The 21,030-nt window shown below is 40.5% G+C and overlaps 1 protein-coding gene across 1 annotated transcript in view; it reads left to right on the plus strand.

Annotated features, from left to right (window-relative positions):
* Positions 1-21,030, plus strand: part of pmepa1 (prostate transmembrane protein, androgen induced 1) — a 41,029-nt gene that overhangs the window by 11,106 nt on the left and 8,893 nt on the right. Inside the window, exons 2-4 of the mRNA XM_018678241.2 lie at positions 17,504-17,658; positions 20,483-20,536; positions 20,653-21,017. Coding sequence (XP_018533757.1) covers positions 17,504-17,658; positions 20,483-20,536; positions 20,653-21,017 — 574 coding nt within the window. The remainder of the gene's footprint in view (positions 1-17,503; positions 17,659-20,482; positions 20,537-20,652; positions 21,018-21,030) is intronic.

The raw sequence follows: 21,030 nt of genomic DNA on the forward strand, positions 1-21,030 counted from the left end.
CACTGAATTTATTGATTGCATTGATTAATTCCATTTTTATTCATTTGTTTTATTGAGTGCACATGTATTTAGGAGTGTGTGCGTGTGTGTGTGTGTATATGAGGCATTAATGAAGTGTTACTGATTGATTTGTTACTTCAGAGTAATCAAGCATTACCTGCTGACACTGCTATAAGTACTGACAGCTGATTAGCTGTACTATGATCAATGCACTGACTGTAGGGATGTTGTAAATTAGAGCTAGAAAACCTTTGTTCAGAAGTTCAGGAAACATATTTTTACCCCTTTTTTCATGCAGCAAGATAGAGTTTACTGTATTTTCTGATTTAAAACAGAATGACAAAAAATAACTAAGCAAACCTAATAATCTGACCAAGCATTAAGCATTTGATACTTTTAATTTATATCTGCAGTCAGATAATATTGAAAGGAAACACTTAAATTAATCCCACCAGCCTTTAGCTTTTACTGGCAGTATAGAAACATATTTTATAACACACTATAATGTAGTTGTCAGATGATGTCAGATGTTGTCTGATTGTCACTGACAGTGCAGAGTCACAGGAGTAATGTTGACATGTTCCTGACACAGTGTCCAGATACTGTATGTTGTCCTGCTACCTGACATCATGGTGTGTCACAAGCTGTGTGTGACGTAGTTTTCCCGCAGTCTCCGCTGGTGAGACAGTGAAGCCAAGATGTCGCGCAGTCAGTCGGTCTGGTCCTCCTGACTGATCCAGACCTGAGTCTAGACAATAAACACTCCAGTCTGCAAAACGCACACACACACTCTCAACCCCCCACACATGACATAGATGTCCATGACCGTGGGCTTGACCCCTAACACATGCATGCTCAAACACACACACACACACACACACAGACTTGTCAGGGAGGACTGTGTCTGCCTCACTTTGCCCTCTGGCCCATAGGAAACAGCTGGGACCACATAATTTGCATCCAAACACACACACACACACACACAGACGACACTGCCAGCTCCGCCTTTCTGTTTATATTACTAATAATTATCATTATACATTCAACTATTCAAACACACAGGCTTGATGCACAAGCAATTCTTATTTTAAACACCCAGCTCAACACAATCCAAGCTCCAACTAAACGACAACAACCCCCTCCCTCTCTGATCACCACAAACACACACAGACACACAGAGGCTAGACTACAGTGTCTAGACAAAGCAGCAGGCTAGAAAACACGTACACAGACCCTGTTGTCAACTTTACATGCACAGAAAAGATGTGATTTTAAAAAGGTGAGAAAATAAAAAAGTACATGTGCTTATAAAAATAACATTTGGTTACAGTTATGCTAAGTTACCATAGTTTTGTGACATAATGTAGAGCTGTCTGCCAAGACTAAATCCACACTAAAGCCCTATTTGGACAAGATTAAAATTACAGGGGGAGGTGGGGAATATTCACTGCGCTCCTCTGTAATTTAACTCATCTGGACAGAATTTTAACCATTGGGAAATTAGAAGATATGGTCCGCAGTAGACGTGGATATTCAGCAGGACAAAGCCAAAAGAGAAAGACAAAAGCCTCCCTGGGGGGAGAGTTGAAGTGGAGGCAGAGATACTGCATGAGGTGACTTTGAGTCAGAAATCCTACTCCTCCTCTGAGTCATAACTCAGTCAAATATTAACACACAGACATGAAACACATATTGACATTGATGTCATTCATTGTGACTTCCTGAAGATATCTTTATCTCTGATGACTGGCGAGAATAAAAAAATGCCAAAGGAATGCAGTGTGTGTTTTTGCACAAGTACGCACAATCTTTCTGATGTGGGTAATTTGATTGAATCTCCACTTGGACAAAGGCAACTGTTTGCTGCAACAAGTCCTCCAAGTTGAACAACCATGCAGTTTGCTTGTCCCTACCCTCACATACAACCTATAGGATCGTACCAGTGGCAAGTGTACAGGGTCGTTGTCGTCGTAGTAACAGTTTGGGTTAAAATAGGTACTTCCTTGGATGTTTGTTGTTATGGTTTCAATAATAAACATGTGGTTAAGGTTGTGGAACAGTCATGATTAAAATAGATCAGCATTGATTACTCCATTGGTTTCACATGGGAAATGAACATCGGTATCATTGATCAGATACAGATGTGTTATTGCGGTTTGTACTTTGAAAACATTTTCTTTTTCTGACCTTTAGAGAGAGACGCACCTTCCTGTTATCACATCAGACTTTAATTGTTCTACCACCTGTTGCTTTGAGCGCATTGTCTCAGTCCAGTTGAACCACAAGGCTTTAGAAAGAGAAAAGCTTTTATTTTTAAAGAGTGCAGAAAAAATTCAAATTGGAAAGCAGGAACTTCTAAAGAAAGTCCTTTCCATCAAACAGGACAGTGTGGATAGTCTTACAGGAAGTAGATTGCGCGCCAGGAAAAAAGCTCCCAACGCACCTGAGTTGACAGATTCTTGGCAACATCGGAAACACAATCGCTGCTCGCATTGTGTCCAACAACCTCCCACACCTCGTTCAGTGTGGAGAGCCTTGCCAGCTGGCACACACACAAATATATGAGGCCTATATTGTTTTTTGCTTCGGAGGGAACCGAGCCAGTTTCCCAGCTTGTTTGCCATCCATCCATTAAGCCATCATTACCCAACAGACCCGCTTATGGTAAACATTTCGGACACTTGCTGCAGAGTTGACAACTTAAGTTGCTGTCGGCTGTGAACTCAAGTGCATGAAAATTCACTTTGATCCCTCACACACAGAAACTGAATAAGAAACAGAATTTCCAGGTGTCTTTTGGGTTTTTGTCCAGCGTCAAGACCTTTTCCGACAAACAGAACTTCATAAAAACAGAAAACAGTTAAATATTTTCTCTTTTTATTTTGCCACACTACACCCCCCTTCATTCTCTCCTCTTTTTTTAAAAAAACTTTCCTTGCTACGCTTCATTTGAATGGCTTTGTCACTATGATATTGTTTGGGTTTCTATAGACATATGTTTTGTCTAAAGTAGAGGTTATCTCTCTCTCTCACACACACACATGTAAATGGCACAAAAGCAAAGGCAAGTTGATTCATGTGGAGGATAAAGTGAGGATCTGGGCTGATTTGAGACGAGTCTTTGAGGAAGAAAAGATCTTTTCAAAGCCAGGTGTTTCTAATGTTTCTACTGTTGGCTGCCGAGCTGCTCTTGTGAGGCAGGTGAGGCTTCGGTCTCTTGCTCTGCGGCAACTGAACAGTGCAAAAGAGGAAGCATTAAAGCATTTATGTGTTTGTGTTGTTGGTTTTTAGTTTCTGAGAGCAGCAGGTAGGGTTGAGGATATGAACATATTTTATTAATATTTTATTATTACCCTTAAAAATGAGGCAATGTCCACTTGTGACACCTCTTTATATATTGCAACCACAGTGTGGACGTGATGTGATGTTATGAGCAGTTCAAGCAGACAGTTTCCTTCTGCAATTTGTTTCATTTCAAAGATTTTCTGAGATGAAATGGTGGAACTGTACAGGATCTGAGAAATGAATCACATCCAACTAAAATAAACCTAAAGTGACTGTGGACTGATAACAATGCACTGTATGTAATTTAAAGCTGCATTAATTGATTGTTGCCACCCAGAGGGTAGAATAACAAGCCCACAAATGCATACCTCAGACCTACCTGATAATGTTGTTTTGGCTAAAGTGCTAGCAAACATTTACATATCCAGCAGACACAGATGTCTGTGTCCACCTGGTGAATGTCACTCCAACATTCACTCTCCTTTTAGCGCCTGCTCGTCTCTAACTTTGTCTGTCTGCAGTTTGATGCTGGATGTGTAGTGTACAGTGGGGTTTTTAAGAGCTTTGCTCCTGAAAACAGCTTCCAAAGCCATGAGTTATAAGAGGCTAAAAAGCTTTGTAAAGCTGCAGAGTATGTGATAAATCTCTCAAATGCTGAAGTCACCTATAACTAGAATCTAATCAGAATGAGTAAAGGATTGAACTGTTGAAAAAGGAGCAAACAGCAGCTGTCATTCTCATGGAAAATCCTAATTTCTCAGTGTCTACATGTCATTTGATTCATTGATGATATAGTAATATTGGTGAGTAGAGCTTTGAGTGAGGCGAGCTCAGTGAAAGCAGCCTGTTGAATCACATGACACACACACACTCTGAACACATACTGTATATGTCTGTGTAAGTCATTAGCATTATTCATAACGTCGACCTGTTTTCCACACACATTCACACAAAGTTTAGCCACGGCTAGATGTGTTTTCAGTTCATTACCATTGTTTATCAGTGTGGAATTGAATTTTCCCAGACACACACACACACAAACAGAACACAACAACACACAGGGTCAGACAGACATTCAGAGTGTTCAGACATTGTTGTGTCTAGCCAGGTGTGTTTGTGTGTTTTTGTGTGTTTTTGTGTGTTTTTGTGTGTGTGTGGGTAAGGACCGGCTGAGCTGGTTTGGCTTGGCAGCAAAACACTGTTTGGACAGGGACAACATGTCTGGCTCACACACACACACACACACACACACACACACAACCACGTACCCACAGCCCTTTGCAGGTTTGATCTCACACTCGCTACCTCTTGCTTCACCTTATCTAACACACACACACACCCCTGAAGTGTCGGCATAGCTGGTTTGTCCTTGAATATTTTTTTTGACTCAGCTCTCTCCTTCATAATGTTCTCAGCTGTCACCAAAATTCCTTCAGTGATCATGAAGAAGAAAAAGGGAAGAGTTCTGTGCAGGTCCTCACTTTGTGTTACTGCAGCACATCATGGCTCGCTGTGAAAGTTATGAGTCATGTTAAGACCTTCAACTACAGTTTTGAGACACTGGTATTAAAATATTGGCTTTTTTTAAGGCAGCAGTTCTGCACAAATGGATTTATGACATTGATGAGGATGTGACTGACTGTGAAATGTAGAGATAAAAATAAATGTACAGCTTGCTTTGTTCTCGCAGAATTTTAAAATAATTAGCTGAGTAGGTAAAATTCTCACCAACTTAAATGTACTCTCATTGCACTTTTCAGTGTATAAGAAGTCTGAATGCCATATGGCTAAACTGATAAAAGCTATACCAACTAATGGCATCTAACCAACAAATCAGCCTGATGTCAACTCTAGAAGATGAGTGTCTCACGCTGGTCATACTATATTCAATCTTGACAAACAAGAACAAAGCCAGCACCAGAAAACAGTAGTAGTAGAGCTTGTTGATTAATTGATGATATGTTTGAAAGAAAAGTCATTGGTAACTATTCTCAGTGACAATACCAAACATTTGACACTTAAGCTTCTCAAATGGGAGAATGTGCAGCTTCTCCTTCGTGTTACATTAGTAAGTTTTTGGACAGTTTATTGGTAGATATGTGACAATACAACCTTGAGATCTAGAAAATTGCTCACTGTTTTCAGTTTGATAGATTCATTGCTAAGTTGAGAAACAATCTGACACTGTGGGCACCAGGGATTGAATCAGCGATGCCTGTGACTACGTATAAACTGATGCACTGTGAATGTGTGCATGTGTGTACAAATACACCCAGTGCAGACTGTTAATGATTACTATTATGTCTAGTATCACATTGGATCAGAGCCATTACACTCTCTCTCTCTCTCACACACACACACACACAGCCCACTGCATGTGACCTGCCCTCTGCGACTCTGTCTGACTTCCCTCTCTCTTTCACATTCAAATGTGACAACAGTGTGTGTGTGTGTTTGTGTACGAAGGTCTGATTGTGTGTGTGTGAGTGTGTTTGTGTACGCAAGACTGTGTCTGTGTCTGTGTGTGTGTGTCTGTGTGTGTGTGTGTGCGGGGGTGCGAGACGACAGGGGTAGTCTAGCTCCTTCTGGCTAGAATTATAATGAGAGACACACACACACTCACAGAGCCAGACAAGCAGCTGATAATGAGGTTTGATTTTCATATGTTTCAGACAGAATGCTCTGCAGGTCAGCTAGTACACAGAGGGGCTGTGTGTGTTTGTCTGTGTGTGTGTGTGTGTGTGTGTGTGTGTGTGTGTGTGTGTGTCAGTGTGAGTGATTTCTGGTCCCACTTGTAGGACTTCACGTACTCTCACTTTTTCCATTGTTAACATTAATAGCTTTGTACATGTGTGTGTGTTCATTACAGCACTAGGTGTGTCATTTGCTTTTGTCTGTGTTTTGTCTTTATTTTACTGGTTCTGATGTCAGCACACTCAGACTTCTATTTAATTTTTATTTATTTTATTCATTGTGTTAAAGCACTAGGCCAGACTGCTGTTTGTGGTTACAGTTAAAAACCAGAAATAACCCATTTAAAACATTTTAAAACATAACTCTCTCCCTGGTGTTAATGTGTCACTCTGACTGATTATGGGCAGGACCAGACCAGACTGCATTATGAATTTTATATCACTTTTTCTAATGGTTTCCTGTTTTATTTCTGTAGAAGTACATTTTAAGATGCAGCACCCCCGCCTAATCACCATAGTCATGTTCTCAAAGGAAGTGAGATTGAAAAAAAGTTACAACACAAATGAAGCTTGGCTGATTTTTTTGCTAAATGATAGAGCAGATTGGGCAGATGTTGAATCTGTCTGTCATATAGTCGACATTTTCTTTATGTCACCATTGCTGGAATGGTAAATTACAGCTTTCAGCGTCAAGAAACGGCACATAAACATCCAGACAGGTGCCAGACAGAGGAATGTTATAATAAATACAAAGTCCACACGTTGGTGAAGTGCATACCAGCTAACATAAACAGTGTGGATGGCTGTTTATTTCAGCTTCAAACCAACCACAATCCACCTCAGCAAACAGATTAAAAAAAAAAACCCTGGAAAATAAAAGTGAATATTAAGTATTATTTTGCCACTTAAAATTTCTTTTTGTATCATTACATTATTCTAATGAGTTCGCATAGCAAAGTTAGACAGTGCTAATTAAGTAGTGTCCTTCAAACTAATGTAAAAACAACTCGTTAAAACATCTTTTTTAAAACAAATATTGCAAGTAAACATCTTGTGTATCCAATTTGTGTGTAAAAATATGCCAGGGGGGACTAATAAAATGCAAGTAAAGAAAGAAAAGTAATTACATAAGAACCTTGTAACGCTTACAGCTGTTATACACAGCAGACTGTGAAGCTTGAAGTGACTCTAATCAGCTGTTCATCCATGTTTCCTTTGCAAGCGTTGCTCCTTCAAACAATGAATCACAGACGTGTGATTGGAGGCGGAGTGACAGGATCAAAACTGTGACCTTCACAGTGACAGGATGTTCATTTTATCACTGTAGACTCAGCTCTACTCAGTAGTGGAAAATTTACTCCCACAGTGAACAATACACTGGAAGTCTAATCTGATTCTAGTCATGCGCCCAAACGTATATTTTGTAACTTTGTGCCCGTAATTATATTATTAAATGTTAAGGAAAAGTTATCTCTTCTTAGCAACACAAGTTGATATTTAAGTTTTAAGTTTTAAAAATCTGGTAGAAACATATTAAATAACATATATACGTACATATTTCTGATAATGATCTGTTTCTGTACAGCTGTTTCTTGTTTCTTATCAGCTCACATATGAGCTGATATGTTAATATATCAGCTCTAATCATAATTGTTTATGATAGCCACAGATGTGAGGAGATAATGGTAAATAGCTGTACAGGTGCATGCTCATGTTATCAGCTCTACTGATAACATGAGCATCTACAGAGGAACCTTTGCACGCAAAACAAAGCTGAAAAGGGAAGGCAGGGTTAGCCACTGTGCTGTACAGGTGAATGGATGAGCTAAACCATAGCTGAACTGTATTATTAGCTTCCTGGACATTATTACAATGTGAGCTCGGATAGGTGGATCAATGTTGAAGTGATCAGTTCCCAAGAGAAATCGATATTTCAAAGCTGTTGTCGTCTCCATCTCCTCTGAATTTTACTTGGTAGTAAACTGGCCTATGTGTGTTGGGCACTGGTGGTAAATCGTTTCTTTGTGTGGCTGCTTATTAGCACCAGATATTTAGTCTACTCTGGTCCCAAACTTCCAACTCTGACTTTAAGAGTTGTTTTACTTTATTCTTGTCTTTTTTTTTCCTTTATTGCCAGAAGGTCATGGGTCAGAGGTCACAGCACCCTGACTGTCCTGTTGAAAGAGTCTCCTGGTGAGAATATTTAGTCAACTCATAGTCTGTGACCCTCTCGCCATTGGCGTTAGCATAGCTAGCGTTCCAGATGGGACTCACAGTTTAACATGGGAGTTCCCTGGATTAGCACGCTAAATTTAGACTAATGCTCCGCTCCACTCTCCTCCCCTCTACTCTGATCTACTCCATTTACTCTACCCTCTTCTACTCCACTTTACACTCATCTACTCTGCCCTTGGTTTCCTACATTACTTTATATTCTCCCTACCATCCTTTCACTCTTCTTCTCTATACTCCTCGTGTATCTTTTATTTGCTCTATTGTATTTTATTTCCCCCTATTTTAATCTGCCTGTGCTGAACATTTAAGTTAAGCCAATTAGTTTGCAGAAATCCTGGGAGATGAGGAACTTCACTGGTATAAAAATTACAGTTTAAGAAGAGCGATTTCTTCCGCTGCCTTTCACATTTTAAAAATATATTTTTTAGACTGTGTGATATGACTGAACCCAATGTGACAAACTGTATGTAAATAACCAGACACACTGAAATAGCCTGTGTTGAAAGGTACATGTCATGGGTGATTCAATGTCCCAGTCTGCAAAATATGGCTGCAGTAGGTAGGGCGATATGTACCACATGACTACCATCAGGAAGTTTGTTACACAGTTTGGATGGAGTCAGCTCCCGTATCTCTGTAAATCAATAAGCAGGACGGATTTATGGAAATAAGGAATTTTCACCCATGTGATCCAGTGCTTTGATTTTTTTTTTTTTGGTTGTTTTATCTATGAATAGTTTCTCTTTCATTTTCCAAACCAAAAAATCACTGTATAGTTATTTACTGTGTCCAGAGTGTGTTGAAATCGTGCAAACGTGTTGAAAATGAAATGTTTGTTTTTCAGAGCAAAAGATGAGAATCAGAGAGGAGACTGATAGAAAGATGAGGAGGGATGATAACTGACCCCCTCAACCACACACACACACACAGACACACACAGACACACACACACACACGACGTACACACACCTCTCTTTCCATTTTCCCACTATTGAAACCAGCAGTGGCACCAGTTCCCACACTTGTTGACTGCACCATGACCGTGGCATCCAAAGTCAATGGAGAGGGTGTGTGTGTGTGTGTGTGTGTGTGTGTGTGTGTGTGTGTGAGTGCATGTGTGTTTGTGTATGTTTGTGTGCACCCCCCCCCCACACTCTATAGCCTTTCTCATGGAAATTGGCAAGCAAATTGTGTGCACCTATGACCTATAACTCTCTCTCTCACACACACAGCCACACATAGACACACACACACTCACACTCACACACACAAACACACACACACACACACACAGCTGTCTGTGCTATTTCTGACTACCCAGACTGTCGAGTCATCCGAGGACCGAGAAAGGAGGGGGGGAGAGGAATTAGCAAGCTTCTCTCTCTCTTCCTGCCCTTTTCTCCTTCCCTTTCTTCTCTTTTCATCACTGATTTTTTTCTTTCTCTCCTTCTCCCCTTTCTCCGTCTGTCGCTCCAATATAAGCTTTCTTTTTTCTGTCCTTCCTTACTCGATCATTTCCTTCCCTTTCTTTCTGCTCCTTTGCATCTAAGCCTCTCAGACGTCTCTTATTCTCTTGCTCCCTCTCTCATGTCCTACCCTTTCTTTATCCTTTCCTTCCTTCCTTTCCTTCCTCCTCCACTGCATCCTTTCTCCCCCTCTCCTTTCCAACTACTTTCCACTCTTTTTCTCCACTCCCTCCTTCCTCCCCACAATATTTTCTTCCTTCCACTCTTTCTCTACTCCATCCTCTCTCTCCTACCCTCATATCATCCTCTCATCCACCCCTCCCTCTGTTCTCCTGACCCCCTCCTACCCCCCATCCCTCCTCCCCTTCCCCTCTGTCTGTCTGCTCTCTCTGAGCCATCTGACTCGGCAATGACCGCCTGTGACCTTTAGCTGAATGCAGGAGGAGGAGGAGGTGGAGGAGGAGGCAGATAGACGGAGAGCAGGCAGCGGATGACAAATGAGCTAATTGCTTTAGATTAACCATGGAGTGTCTGCCTGCCTGCCAGGCTTACAGCCTCCTCCTGTCTAGACAACAGCACAGAGGGAGGGAAGAGATCAGCAGTCTCTCTCATGCAGCATGACCAGGAAGTGAAAATATTTTAATAGGTTTTTTGTTGCTGTTGTTGTTGTTTGCTTCAAAGTTGTACAAGGAGACTTGTGAAGAACTGAGGAAGTACTGTATAACTTCAGTGCTGACAGATCATGTCAGTTAAGGTCAGAAATCTGCCTGCAGCAGGAGCATGTTTGTTGGAGGGATACTGCAGCGATTTAGTATTGTGCTTAGATAAAGCTGGGGACTCACAGATTTTAAAAAGTTGAAATTTGATGCAGCAGAGGCATCCTGACTTTTATTTCCAATTATAGGTCAAACTCCAAAAACTCTGCATGCTACATTTCCCAAACTGCAACCTGATAGCAATTCTGAGTTAGAGCAGAGGGCTCTCCGTATAATCTCTTGTCTTCAAGTTGAGTGGTAAAATTGTTGTAGTATCCCTTTAACTTGGCCGGTCACTAAGTCATAACCAGGCGAGGAGCTGGTGAGTCAGTCCATCATCAGTCCTGAGTGTTGATGTGGTGACTGACTTTTCCTCCCAGTGAACAAACCAACAGCAGATTTGAAAGTGAGGAAAGAGTCCACAAGCCTCATTTAGAAGAAATGTTCTTCTTTTTCTGTGACTGCTTGTCTTCACTGTACGGTCGTCTTGTGGAAATTTGAACAAACGTGTAAAATTGTCTTTGGTCTTTAAAAACACAACAAGACAGTTGAGGACATTAAAAAACAGCAAACAACATGTGTTTGAAAGACATAGATGCAGTCAGGCCTGTAGCTACTTCTGAGCACTGATTTTTTTCCATAAGAAATTTGGACGTCTGAAGTGCCAGTTAAATTTTAGCAGAACTGAAACAACTTGCCAAAATAATTTGGCAACTATTTTCAGAATTGACTAATTTTCTAGCAAGAGTGAGGATTGGACCCAACAGTTAATTGGATAATAATTACTAATTATTTAATCTAGTAAGTAATTGACAGATTGATCAATAATTAAAATAACCGATAGTTGAACCCCCTGCATTTTAAAAGGGGGGTTTTAAAAGATGAAAACCAGGGTTTTAACACTCACTGTGCTTAAATTCGTCAGTTTGTAGGCCAAAATTAATAAATAACAGAATTTATTCCTGGCAGAGCAGAGCAAAGTCTTTGAAAAGAGCTTTTAGACCATCATATACAGAAACTCTGCGACATGATGAATAAAACATTTGCAAAAAAGAAAAAAATTATAATAATAGAACAGTTGAATGAAGTAAATGTGAAAAAATGAACAAATAAATAGAGAATGTCTTTAGAAAGTTATCTGGGGGGGTGGAGGGGCTGCTCTGACTTATAAACTCAGTATTTCTGGATGCAGTGCAGGCTGAGTGCAAAATATAGATGAAGAAGAAGAAGCATAAGAAAGATATGCATTCAGTAATGTGTTTGCATTTGGCAGAAACAACTCGCTGTGCGCATTTCTGGTGTTAAAATGTGACACATTCAGACCCTGTAACCCTGAGGGCTGTTTGTTTTTTTGTTTCAGCGCCATATCACACATATGAACATGTAGCTGAGATGTAGGAGTGTGTTTGTGAAGCCACTGTGAGTTACCCAGGAACCCATTTTCTGCATACCTAAGACCCAGTGTTATTGTGCATCTTTCAGTGAAGCATGTTTTGGCCTAAAGGATGTTTTTCACTGGTGCATTTGCACAGCACATTTGCTTTAAAAATGATTTGGTCATGGCCAAAAAAATAAAAAAATGCCTTTGAAACTGGAGAAAAAAACAGTACATTTGCATTTTTAAATGTGTATTTTGAATCTTAGCAAAAAACAAAAAAATTAGTGGAAATGTGAGAACATGGTCTAAATATTACACTAAAATATATTTTTGTTTTTTTTTCTGCTTGGCTAAAGTGGAAAAACTGGTGTATCGATATTATTATGTAATCTTGTAAATTCACTGACAATGTGCAGAACATCTGGATGGAAACATAACATGAGAAAATGATTTCCCCTGTTAGTATGCAGAATGGAAGGAGTGAGGTAAGGGAGGGATCAGAGACAAGAGGAAGTGAAAGGGAAGGAAGACACAATAGAGAGGGAGAGAGGGAGAGAGAGAGAGCATGAGAAATAAGAGACAAGACAAGAGAGAGGAGGGAGGAGGAGGTCTGCTGACCGACCCGCTGACCTCCCCATTTGGGAGCTGACAAGTTGCACTGCAGGCTGACACACACACACACACACACACACACACACACACATGGTCAGCTGGTCTGACAGAGCATGTTTTTATAGCAACACCAAGTGTTTTTCTATGAATTATGACTCATCACATCAGAGGAGCTGAATGGAAAAGCAGCTAATTTTTATTACATTTTCTCAGTACTGCAACAAACCTGTCACACTAATAACTGAGATGATAATAGTTAAATTAAAATAAAATTAAAATTAAAATAAAAAATACAATGAAGTGGGTTCATGTTATAACTAAATACAGTACTTAGTTGTATATATGCTGCTAATGAATGCTACATAGAGGGGAATAAGGTAAGAGTGAGAAAGGAAAGGAAAGGAGAGAGGAGGGAGAGGAGAGTTGTGGGAGTGATCTGGCTGAAAGACAGAGTTCAGCACCAGCTGACAGAACAGAGAGACAGACAAGCTGTCAGCAGGCAGAGTGCCCACACACACAAACACACACACACACTGTAGGTCTGGGTGGCTTCACACAGATGGCGTCGTTGGCATCGCGGTGTGTTTAAGTGTCTGTCTGTTCCTTTTTGCCTTTTACAGTGACAACAGTTCTCTTTATGAAGCAGAGGAATGTGTCTCTGTTTACATTTAATTATTTCAGTCTGTGTGTTTATGTTTCTTCATGTGTGTGTTACCACACGTCATTTACCATCGCGGCCTTTTTGGCCTCCGTCTCTCCTTCACTTCATTCATTTGTGGAAATCATGTGACTGTCTGATGAAGTCAGTGACTGTGGGATTGTCGTACATACTGAGTGTCTGCATGTACATGTAGCAGGTGTCATGCTAACATGTATTACAGTAAAATACGATAAATTATATTAACATAAACCTGATCAGTCCCCTATTGCTGACTTCATTACTGATCAGACGTCTGCTTATTTGCGTTATATTGTACATACTAGACTGTATACATCATTTTTTCAGTGGTCACACTGATATACACTGATGCACACATCGATAACGCAGAATAGTTTCACGTGAACATGATTTGCAGTGAACGAGGTCGACAACATTGAATCTAAAAAGATAAAAACAACAATGTTGTATTCTGCACTGCACTCCCTTCTCCCTCATGTCTCATACATGCATACATTTCTTTATTGACAGAGGACAACAGCTGTAAATGACAGTCACCAAAATGTGTCAAAACATACAAAGATGTAATGAGAAACTTCTCTATTCTTGATCGATGTGATCAGTACATTCCAGTCTCTTATAGTAGACACAGCAAAAATGAAAACAAAATGTTCTTCCATGCAACACGTCACATATTTAGGAGCTTATTGGCAAAAAGTAGTGTTTTAGAAGAAGAGAAGACACTCAGAAGATTCCCTTTTAAACATAGGCTCATATTCTCTGTAACATTTTACCAGCTTCGTACATAAAACATAAAACTCTCACTTCCTTAGAGCTGCTACAAATAGTGATTTTCTTATATTTGATGTACTTCTTGTAGCCATAGTGATTTAATGAAGCAATGTAACAGTGATCTGCTGGGAAACCTGGAGGATTCTGTTGTTTGAGCAGATAAATTGAGCTTTTTGAGTTTATTGTTTTAAATTCCTTAATTTTTCACATATGAGAAGTTCAAGCTTCAAGCTCTGCTCCCCTCTTTCCCATCCCCCGTCTCATTCTCTCTTTCTCTCTCATCATTATTCTGTCCATCCCTCTGACCCATCTGTCTCTCCCAGACGCTCCCACCACTCCCCCTCTTTTTCTCTCCCTTCTCTCTCTGTCTCCCCCCTCCCCCTTCGTCCCTCACATTGACCCCTTTTGTTCACAGCTATTGGGTGGTGGTGGTGGTAGCCAGAGGGGGGCTGGGTCTAGTCAGCTGTTTCCTCAATATGTGTGAGTGTGTCTGGACAGTGTGGGAATGTGTGTGAGAAAAAGTTGCAGACAAAGCTTGGTCGAGGCTCAGAGTGTGTGTGTCACCCAGTGAGGACACACACGCGGTGTTGCAGCATCCACAGGACATGTAGTTTGGGAGTTTCTCTGCAGCGGTGGAGTTTTGTTTTAGTTTCTTTTAGTTTTGTTATTTTTAGTTTAACTTGAGCTCAACCATCTCTGGAAATACCTTGGCTTGATAATCACTGGAATATAAACATCTACAGTCCTGAGCAAAGATCTTACAGAGTGACGAGACTATGCAGCCTTCATCAGGGAGTCACAACCATGACAACTGTGTTCAGACACAACTCTGTGGTGAGTTTCTCATCTCTGCTTTCAGAGAACAAAATCCATCAGTGATCAATTAGCACATTAAGTCTCAGATTTCTTTCCTCTGTCTGTTGATTTGTTTTTTTTTTCTGGATGTTGTTGCCACTAGTAGAAATGATGATGTTTCTTGCCATTAACTGGCTTTAGCTTCTCAAATGCTTCTCAGAAAGAACAAGTAATCTGAGTACATACATCACTCTTGCTGGGTTGCCTAAATTGTGAAGTTCCCTTTGACCAGTGTTGTTCATTTTATTTGATACTAATGCAGTCATAAATGTTGATTAACCATTAATAAATGCTCATTGACTTCTGTAGTAAATATATAAATGTCAGTACATCATTGATTTAGGGTTTTTACAACAATCCAGCTTTATTGTTGTGAATGTTTGGGGGGGGGGGTCAAGTCAAACTATTGGCTTTATTGATAATTACTAAGTTTATTATCACTGATTATAGATCAGTTATGAGCCTTTTTTTTACTGACTAACAGAAAATGCACTATGTTATCATATATGTGTCAGTATTGTGTTATAAAATCACATAGGATTTTATCATTGCCCACTTTTAGTCTTGACTGGATGAAACTGATGTTTGGGCTGTAGTTCTGCTGAAAGAGTCAAATCAGTAAAATTGATTTACTTGTCAAGGATCAAGCCACCATATGTAGTTCTCCTCTGAAACTGGAATTGAGTGGTAAAACCGTGAAGTTGGCTTTTAACCAGCCGTCATTCAGCGGTCGCCTGCTCTGTGAATCAGCAGCAGAGGCTGGTTGAACTCTGAGCAACACGTCAGGTTTGGTCAAACAGGAATGTGACTGTGCTGCTGTACTGCAGAAAAACTTTATTGGTGCTGAGTTAAAGCACCAAAAATGTGGGTTTCCACCAGGTTTCACAGGCTCTTATGTTTATTGAGGTTACTGCACAGGACGGTGCACAAGTGGTTTCACATAAAATCCACAAAACTAACTGGTTTTAACCCACTTGTCTCAAACAGTCGAATTCTCTGTGGACGTTTGTTTTGGTGGTGAACTCAGCCACATCAAGCTTTGAGGTTTCAGAGGAGTTACTGGTTTAACAGGTTAAAGTTTCATGACAAACACACCTGAATGGTTCAGTTAATTAAAGGTTGTGAGTAAGTTATAGGAGTGACTGTGTCTGTGTCTCCTCATGGCTGTGTAAAGGTTAGCTGGTCAGAGGAACATGAGAGCACTCGGAGGACTGGTGTGAACTTAGTAAAAAACCAGTCTGTAGTCTAGTGTGTGTGTGTGTTTGCAGGTCTGCAAGCTACTTTATGTTCCCCTGTCTGACTTGGCCCTGACCTCTGTCTGCTCCCTGTGAAAAAAAGTGTGAGAAAAATGCTCAGTTTGTGCGTTAGTCTGTGTCTGTGTGTGTGTTAATGTGTGTGTTTCTGTGTCTGTGTGTTAGTGTGTCTGTGTGTGTGTGTGTGTGTGTGTGTGTGTGTGTGTGTGTGTGTGTGTGTGTGTCTGTGTGTGCTTGTGTGCAGGGGGGTTTGAGCAGACTGTCTCTAAACAAAGCTTCCCCTGTCTGTCTGTCTGGTCTAGTCTGGCTCTGTGTGTGTGTGTGTGTGTGTGTGTGTGTGTGTGTGTGTGGTGTGTGTGTGTGTGCGTGTGCTTGTGTCAGACACCCTGACCTTTACATAAGGAGTAGGTCTCTGTCTGGACTCTGTCTGAAAACCTTTTACAGAATCAGATGCTGTTTTATTGGCAATCTGCTGTTTTAAATTGCAGTTGGTTTATTGTGTATATTTTATCATTTGCATTATTTAAACGGTTTTTTATGTTTCATACCACAAAATTCCCAAACCAACAATATAAGTGAAATATCAATGATTGTCTGGTTCTGTTATAAGGATTTGCTGCTGTTCTTGGTTGTACGTCACTTTTAATATCTTTGGGTTTTTGACTGTTGGTTTGGACAAAACAAGTAACTCAAAGATTTTCTGATAGTTTATATATTAAGTGATCACTTGATTTTCAATGTCAGGCCGATGTCACTCTGTGCTTCACTTTCACTGAGGTATAGAAACTATCAAAGCCACAAAAAATACATTCACAGGTGCACTGTTGGACTTGGATATTATGAAAAGGTCAAGACCACATATTAACAATTTTTCTTATATCAGATTATTTTTACTTTACTGAGAGGTTTTAATCCAGATTCACAGAAATTCATAGGCAATGCACTTATGTTTCCTTCTCACATACATGTGACATAAGCGCTTTTTTTGTCATACAGCTGAAGAACAATACCGAATACCAAATATAAAAAAAAAACAAATGCCTCAACATATATGTATATATACAGGGAGACTGTTAACAGGTTAAAAACTGAGGTAATAAAATAAGTTGTTTATTTTTTCAGGTTAAGAAACAACAGATTCATACAACTGTGTTTTTCTATCATTTAGTAAAATCAGTTAACTGCTGGATAAAGTAACTGACTGAATGAGTCTGTGACAGAGTTGTAGTAAAAGCATAGTCCACTGATTTAGTATTGCACTTCCATGCAGATGAATCCTGACTTTTAGTCCCTAGCATGGGTCAAAATCTAATCCGCACTGCATCCTACACCTCCAATAATGCATCTGGATAGAATCTTTTTATCGCCTCCATCTCGGTAAATGCTCGTGTTTTGAAAATCTGTAATTTTCAAGCTGGAGCTAAGATAACCCCGATGACACCACAGGGTTATTTTCTCAAGATGTGACTAAAACTGACCATGATGAGTAAACAGATCTTTGTTGAACCTTTGTTTCTGCAGCCCAGCTGGAGTTCGTCCAGATCCTGGTGATCGTGGTGGTGATGATGGTGATGGTGGTGGTCATCACCTGCCTGCTGAACCACTACCGCCTGTCAGCACGCTCCCTCCTCTCCAGACACGCCCCCGCACGCAGGAGACACCTGCCGCTGGCCAACGTGAGTCAAACTCCACACTCACACCTGGTCTGTCACTAAACAAGACTGTAGAAGTGGGTCTTATGAAGCCTGATTGTAATCTGACCTGAGCTTTTCTTTACTTTATACAAATCATTCCAACTTGTATAAATGAGTTTTACATGAAACCATGTGGGTTCTCTCTGGGTACTCCGGCTTCCTCCCACAGTCCAAAGACATGGCTTCATAAGACGATTTGATAACTCTAAATTGCCCGTAGGTGTGAATGTGAGTGTGAATGCTTGTTTGTCTATATGCGTTGGCCCTGTGATGGACTGGTGATCCGTACAGGGTGTACCCCAGCTCCACGTCCCTTGACGGATAAGCGTTATAGATAATGGATGGATGGATGAAACTAAATGAGTTTGTTGAGCCACATGTGTCACCCAGGCTGTTTGGGGTTTATATTTTATTGATAGTTTTATATCAGAATTCATAGGTTTGTATCCATCTTTTCATCTACTTGTGACAGTACACAGCCACACTGGTATGAATCAGGTTAAAAAACAGTAACATTTGGCTGTTGAATACAGCTTCTTTAGTCTTACGGAGACTACTGACTGTCCATTTAAATTTCATTTGACTTTGGATTAAATAACTTTAAATATGAGGATAAATTGCAAGGTGTCATGATCTTTTCTTTTCTATGGAAACCAAGTTTCTTGTTTACATGACATTTAGAGAAATCAATTTACCGCAGAGAGTCGACTGTAACCAGGTTACTTAGAGTTCTCAGCTCTTCAGCTTAAATCAAAATAAAACTTTGTGCTTTCTGTTTAATTTACTGGGGGTCAAGTAAAGTCAGTTTATTCGCAGAGCACTTGATAAAACATCACGTGTCAAGTCAAAGTGTTTTTACACAGAGTTTTAAAAGTAGAATGAAATATTTAGATTTAAAAAACAGAAACAAAAGTTAAAGGTGTCTGGTTTCATTTGTCTCCAGTATATTACTACTTTGATGCTATGTTGGTAACTGTGACTAGATGTGGCTGACTGATTTCTTAAGATGCTTATTTTCCAAAGTGGTTTGGTTTGGTTTAAAAATGGCTAAATAATGATGGAGAAACAGCTGCTAAGTTAAGGTGAAAACATGTGAACTCTTGTAGAAATATCAGGTCAGATTTTTATCGTATGCAACAAGCGTGGACAGCAGATACTTACTGTATTTGTCACAGGAAAACAAAGCAGACTGTTTAAATGCAAATGTACATTTATGGAGTCAAAAAAAAGTCAATGAAAGAAAATATTTGAGCCTTTGTGTGGTTGCAGTTATACAGCAGTCAAGTGTAGTTAGCTCCTTTACAGCAAAATTCAAATTATGCAGAGATAAAGAAATAAATGAAAATGTGAGAATTAAGTACATGAATGATAAAAGCTGTAACAAAATTGCAACTATCTTGACGTTGTCCTTACAATTACAGTTAATTATCATTATTTAACAGACTTCCTACAGTGCAGGCTGAGCTGATTAGCTGTTGTCTCAGTAGCTTGGTCTCAGTGAGGAAAAGTTGTTAATGAAAGAATCTGAAAGAATCAGTTTGAGGAACGCTGAGTGACAGCATGTGATCATGGTGATTAGACACTGCTGCAGGCTAATGCTAACACACTGACTCAATTCTCCATTAACGGCCGTGGCCGCTCGCGACGACTATTTCAAGAAACACAGACACACACATACACAGTAACGCACACACTGACTTACACCTGGGGCTTCTTCAAACATATGACTTCACTTGTGCTTCCTGAATCACCTGCTACTGAATCACTGTGTGTGTGCGTGTGTGTGGCTCTGGTCGACAAATTAGGTATGAGTAAAGGATGAGGCATAAATGTGCACACACACACACACACACACACAGACAGACAGGCACACACCACAGCTCCTGATAAGCTCAGGGGACTCATAGTGTCCTAGTTAATTTGGATTAACAGACAGACACACTGACACACATACAGTCAGACACGCAGGCAGACAGACGGGCAGGAAACAAGAACCAGAGAACAAAAAAAAAAGAGAAAGAAACCTGCACAAAAGCTGTAAAGTTCCTTCCAGACATTTTTATAGAGGTGAAGAACTGCTTTTGTCATCTCCTTTACTGCAAGGCATCGAGACACAACTGATTTCAATTTCCTTAACCGTGTGTTTTCAATCAGTCCAAGTTCATCACTCAGTGTATTCTACAGTCAGTAATAGATTCATGGAGACTGATGGTAATTTTTAGACGCCAGTTGTTAACTAGACAAAACTTTATTAATCTAAAAACTACCCAACGTTCTGATGAATTAAGCAGAAAACAGATTGTGAAATTGGAGATGTTTTCTGGCGTTACCAAGTTGTAAAGATATTACAGTAAGATCTCCACCAAGATAAAAAGACAGCATTTAATGAAAGTATGAGGACTTACAGTATGGCAGTGAGAGTCTGTTGTGCTTCAGTGGAGCCCTCTAGTGGCCAGAATAACAATGACTAGCACAACAGAGCTGTGTGCAAAATCTAAACATGTTTCAGGTCAGAGTTTGATTATACAATAAATCCATTTTGCAATAATAACTTGTAGCATATCATGCACTGTTCGAAGCTGTAGACTGTTAAAACAATTTGGACTGAGTCCTTAAATATGGTACATACAGTATACTCACACCACTCTCTGTCTCACTCCGTCAGGTTTGTTTAAATGAACTTAACTGCCAAAGCACAAAAGGTGGAAATAATGCTAAAAATACACGTTAGACCTTTGGTGAATGGGTTAAAATTAATCAGTGAAATTACTCACTTGCTCTCTCTGTCTTTCCCTTTCTTTCTCAGGAGGGGGGTCTGTGGTCCTCTGAGGGAACGGGGACAAACAGTGGTCTGAATGAGGTGAGTTTTGCTTTAATCAACAGCCAAGGAGATAAAGAGATAACCAAGAAGCATGTATTTGTTAAATGTTACATACGTTATGCCACAGCAGTAATTCGATGTCACTCCTCTCACAGCACCAGGTGTATAACCCCCGCCCTCCAGACCGAGGGGTCCACTCATCCTACCTTCAGCGGGAGCCTCAGCATGCCCAGTCCCAGACGCAGCCTCCAATCCAGTCTCAGCGCTTCCAGCACACGTACGCCCCGAGTCGCTTCCAGCCGACGTACCCCTACCTGCCCCAGAGCTTCATCGATCTTCCCCCCACCATCTCCCTCTCAGACGGGGAAGAGCCGCCGCCCTACCAGGGTCCCTGCACCCTGCAGCTCCGAGATCCGGAGCAGCAGATGGAGCTGAACCGCGAGTCGGTCAGAGCGCCGCCCAACCGAACAGTGTTCGACTCCCACCTCCTCGACCCATCCAACTCCTGTCTGCAGGCCAGGTAACGACGCAGT

Source organism: Lates calcarifer, linkage group LG12 (genome assembly GCF_001640805.2).
Source record: "Lates calcarifer isolate ASB-BC8 linkage group LG12, TLL_Latcal_v3, whole genome shotgun sequence".
Lineage (NCBI taxonomy): Eukaryota > Metazoa > Chordata > Actinopteri > Centropomidae > Lates > Lates calcarifer.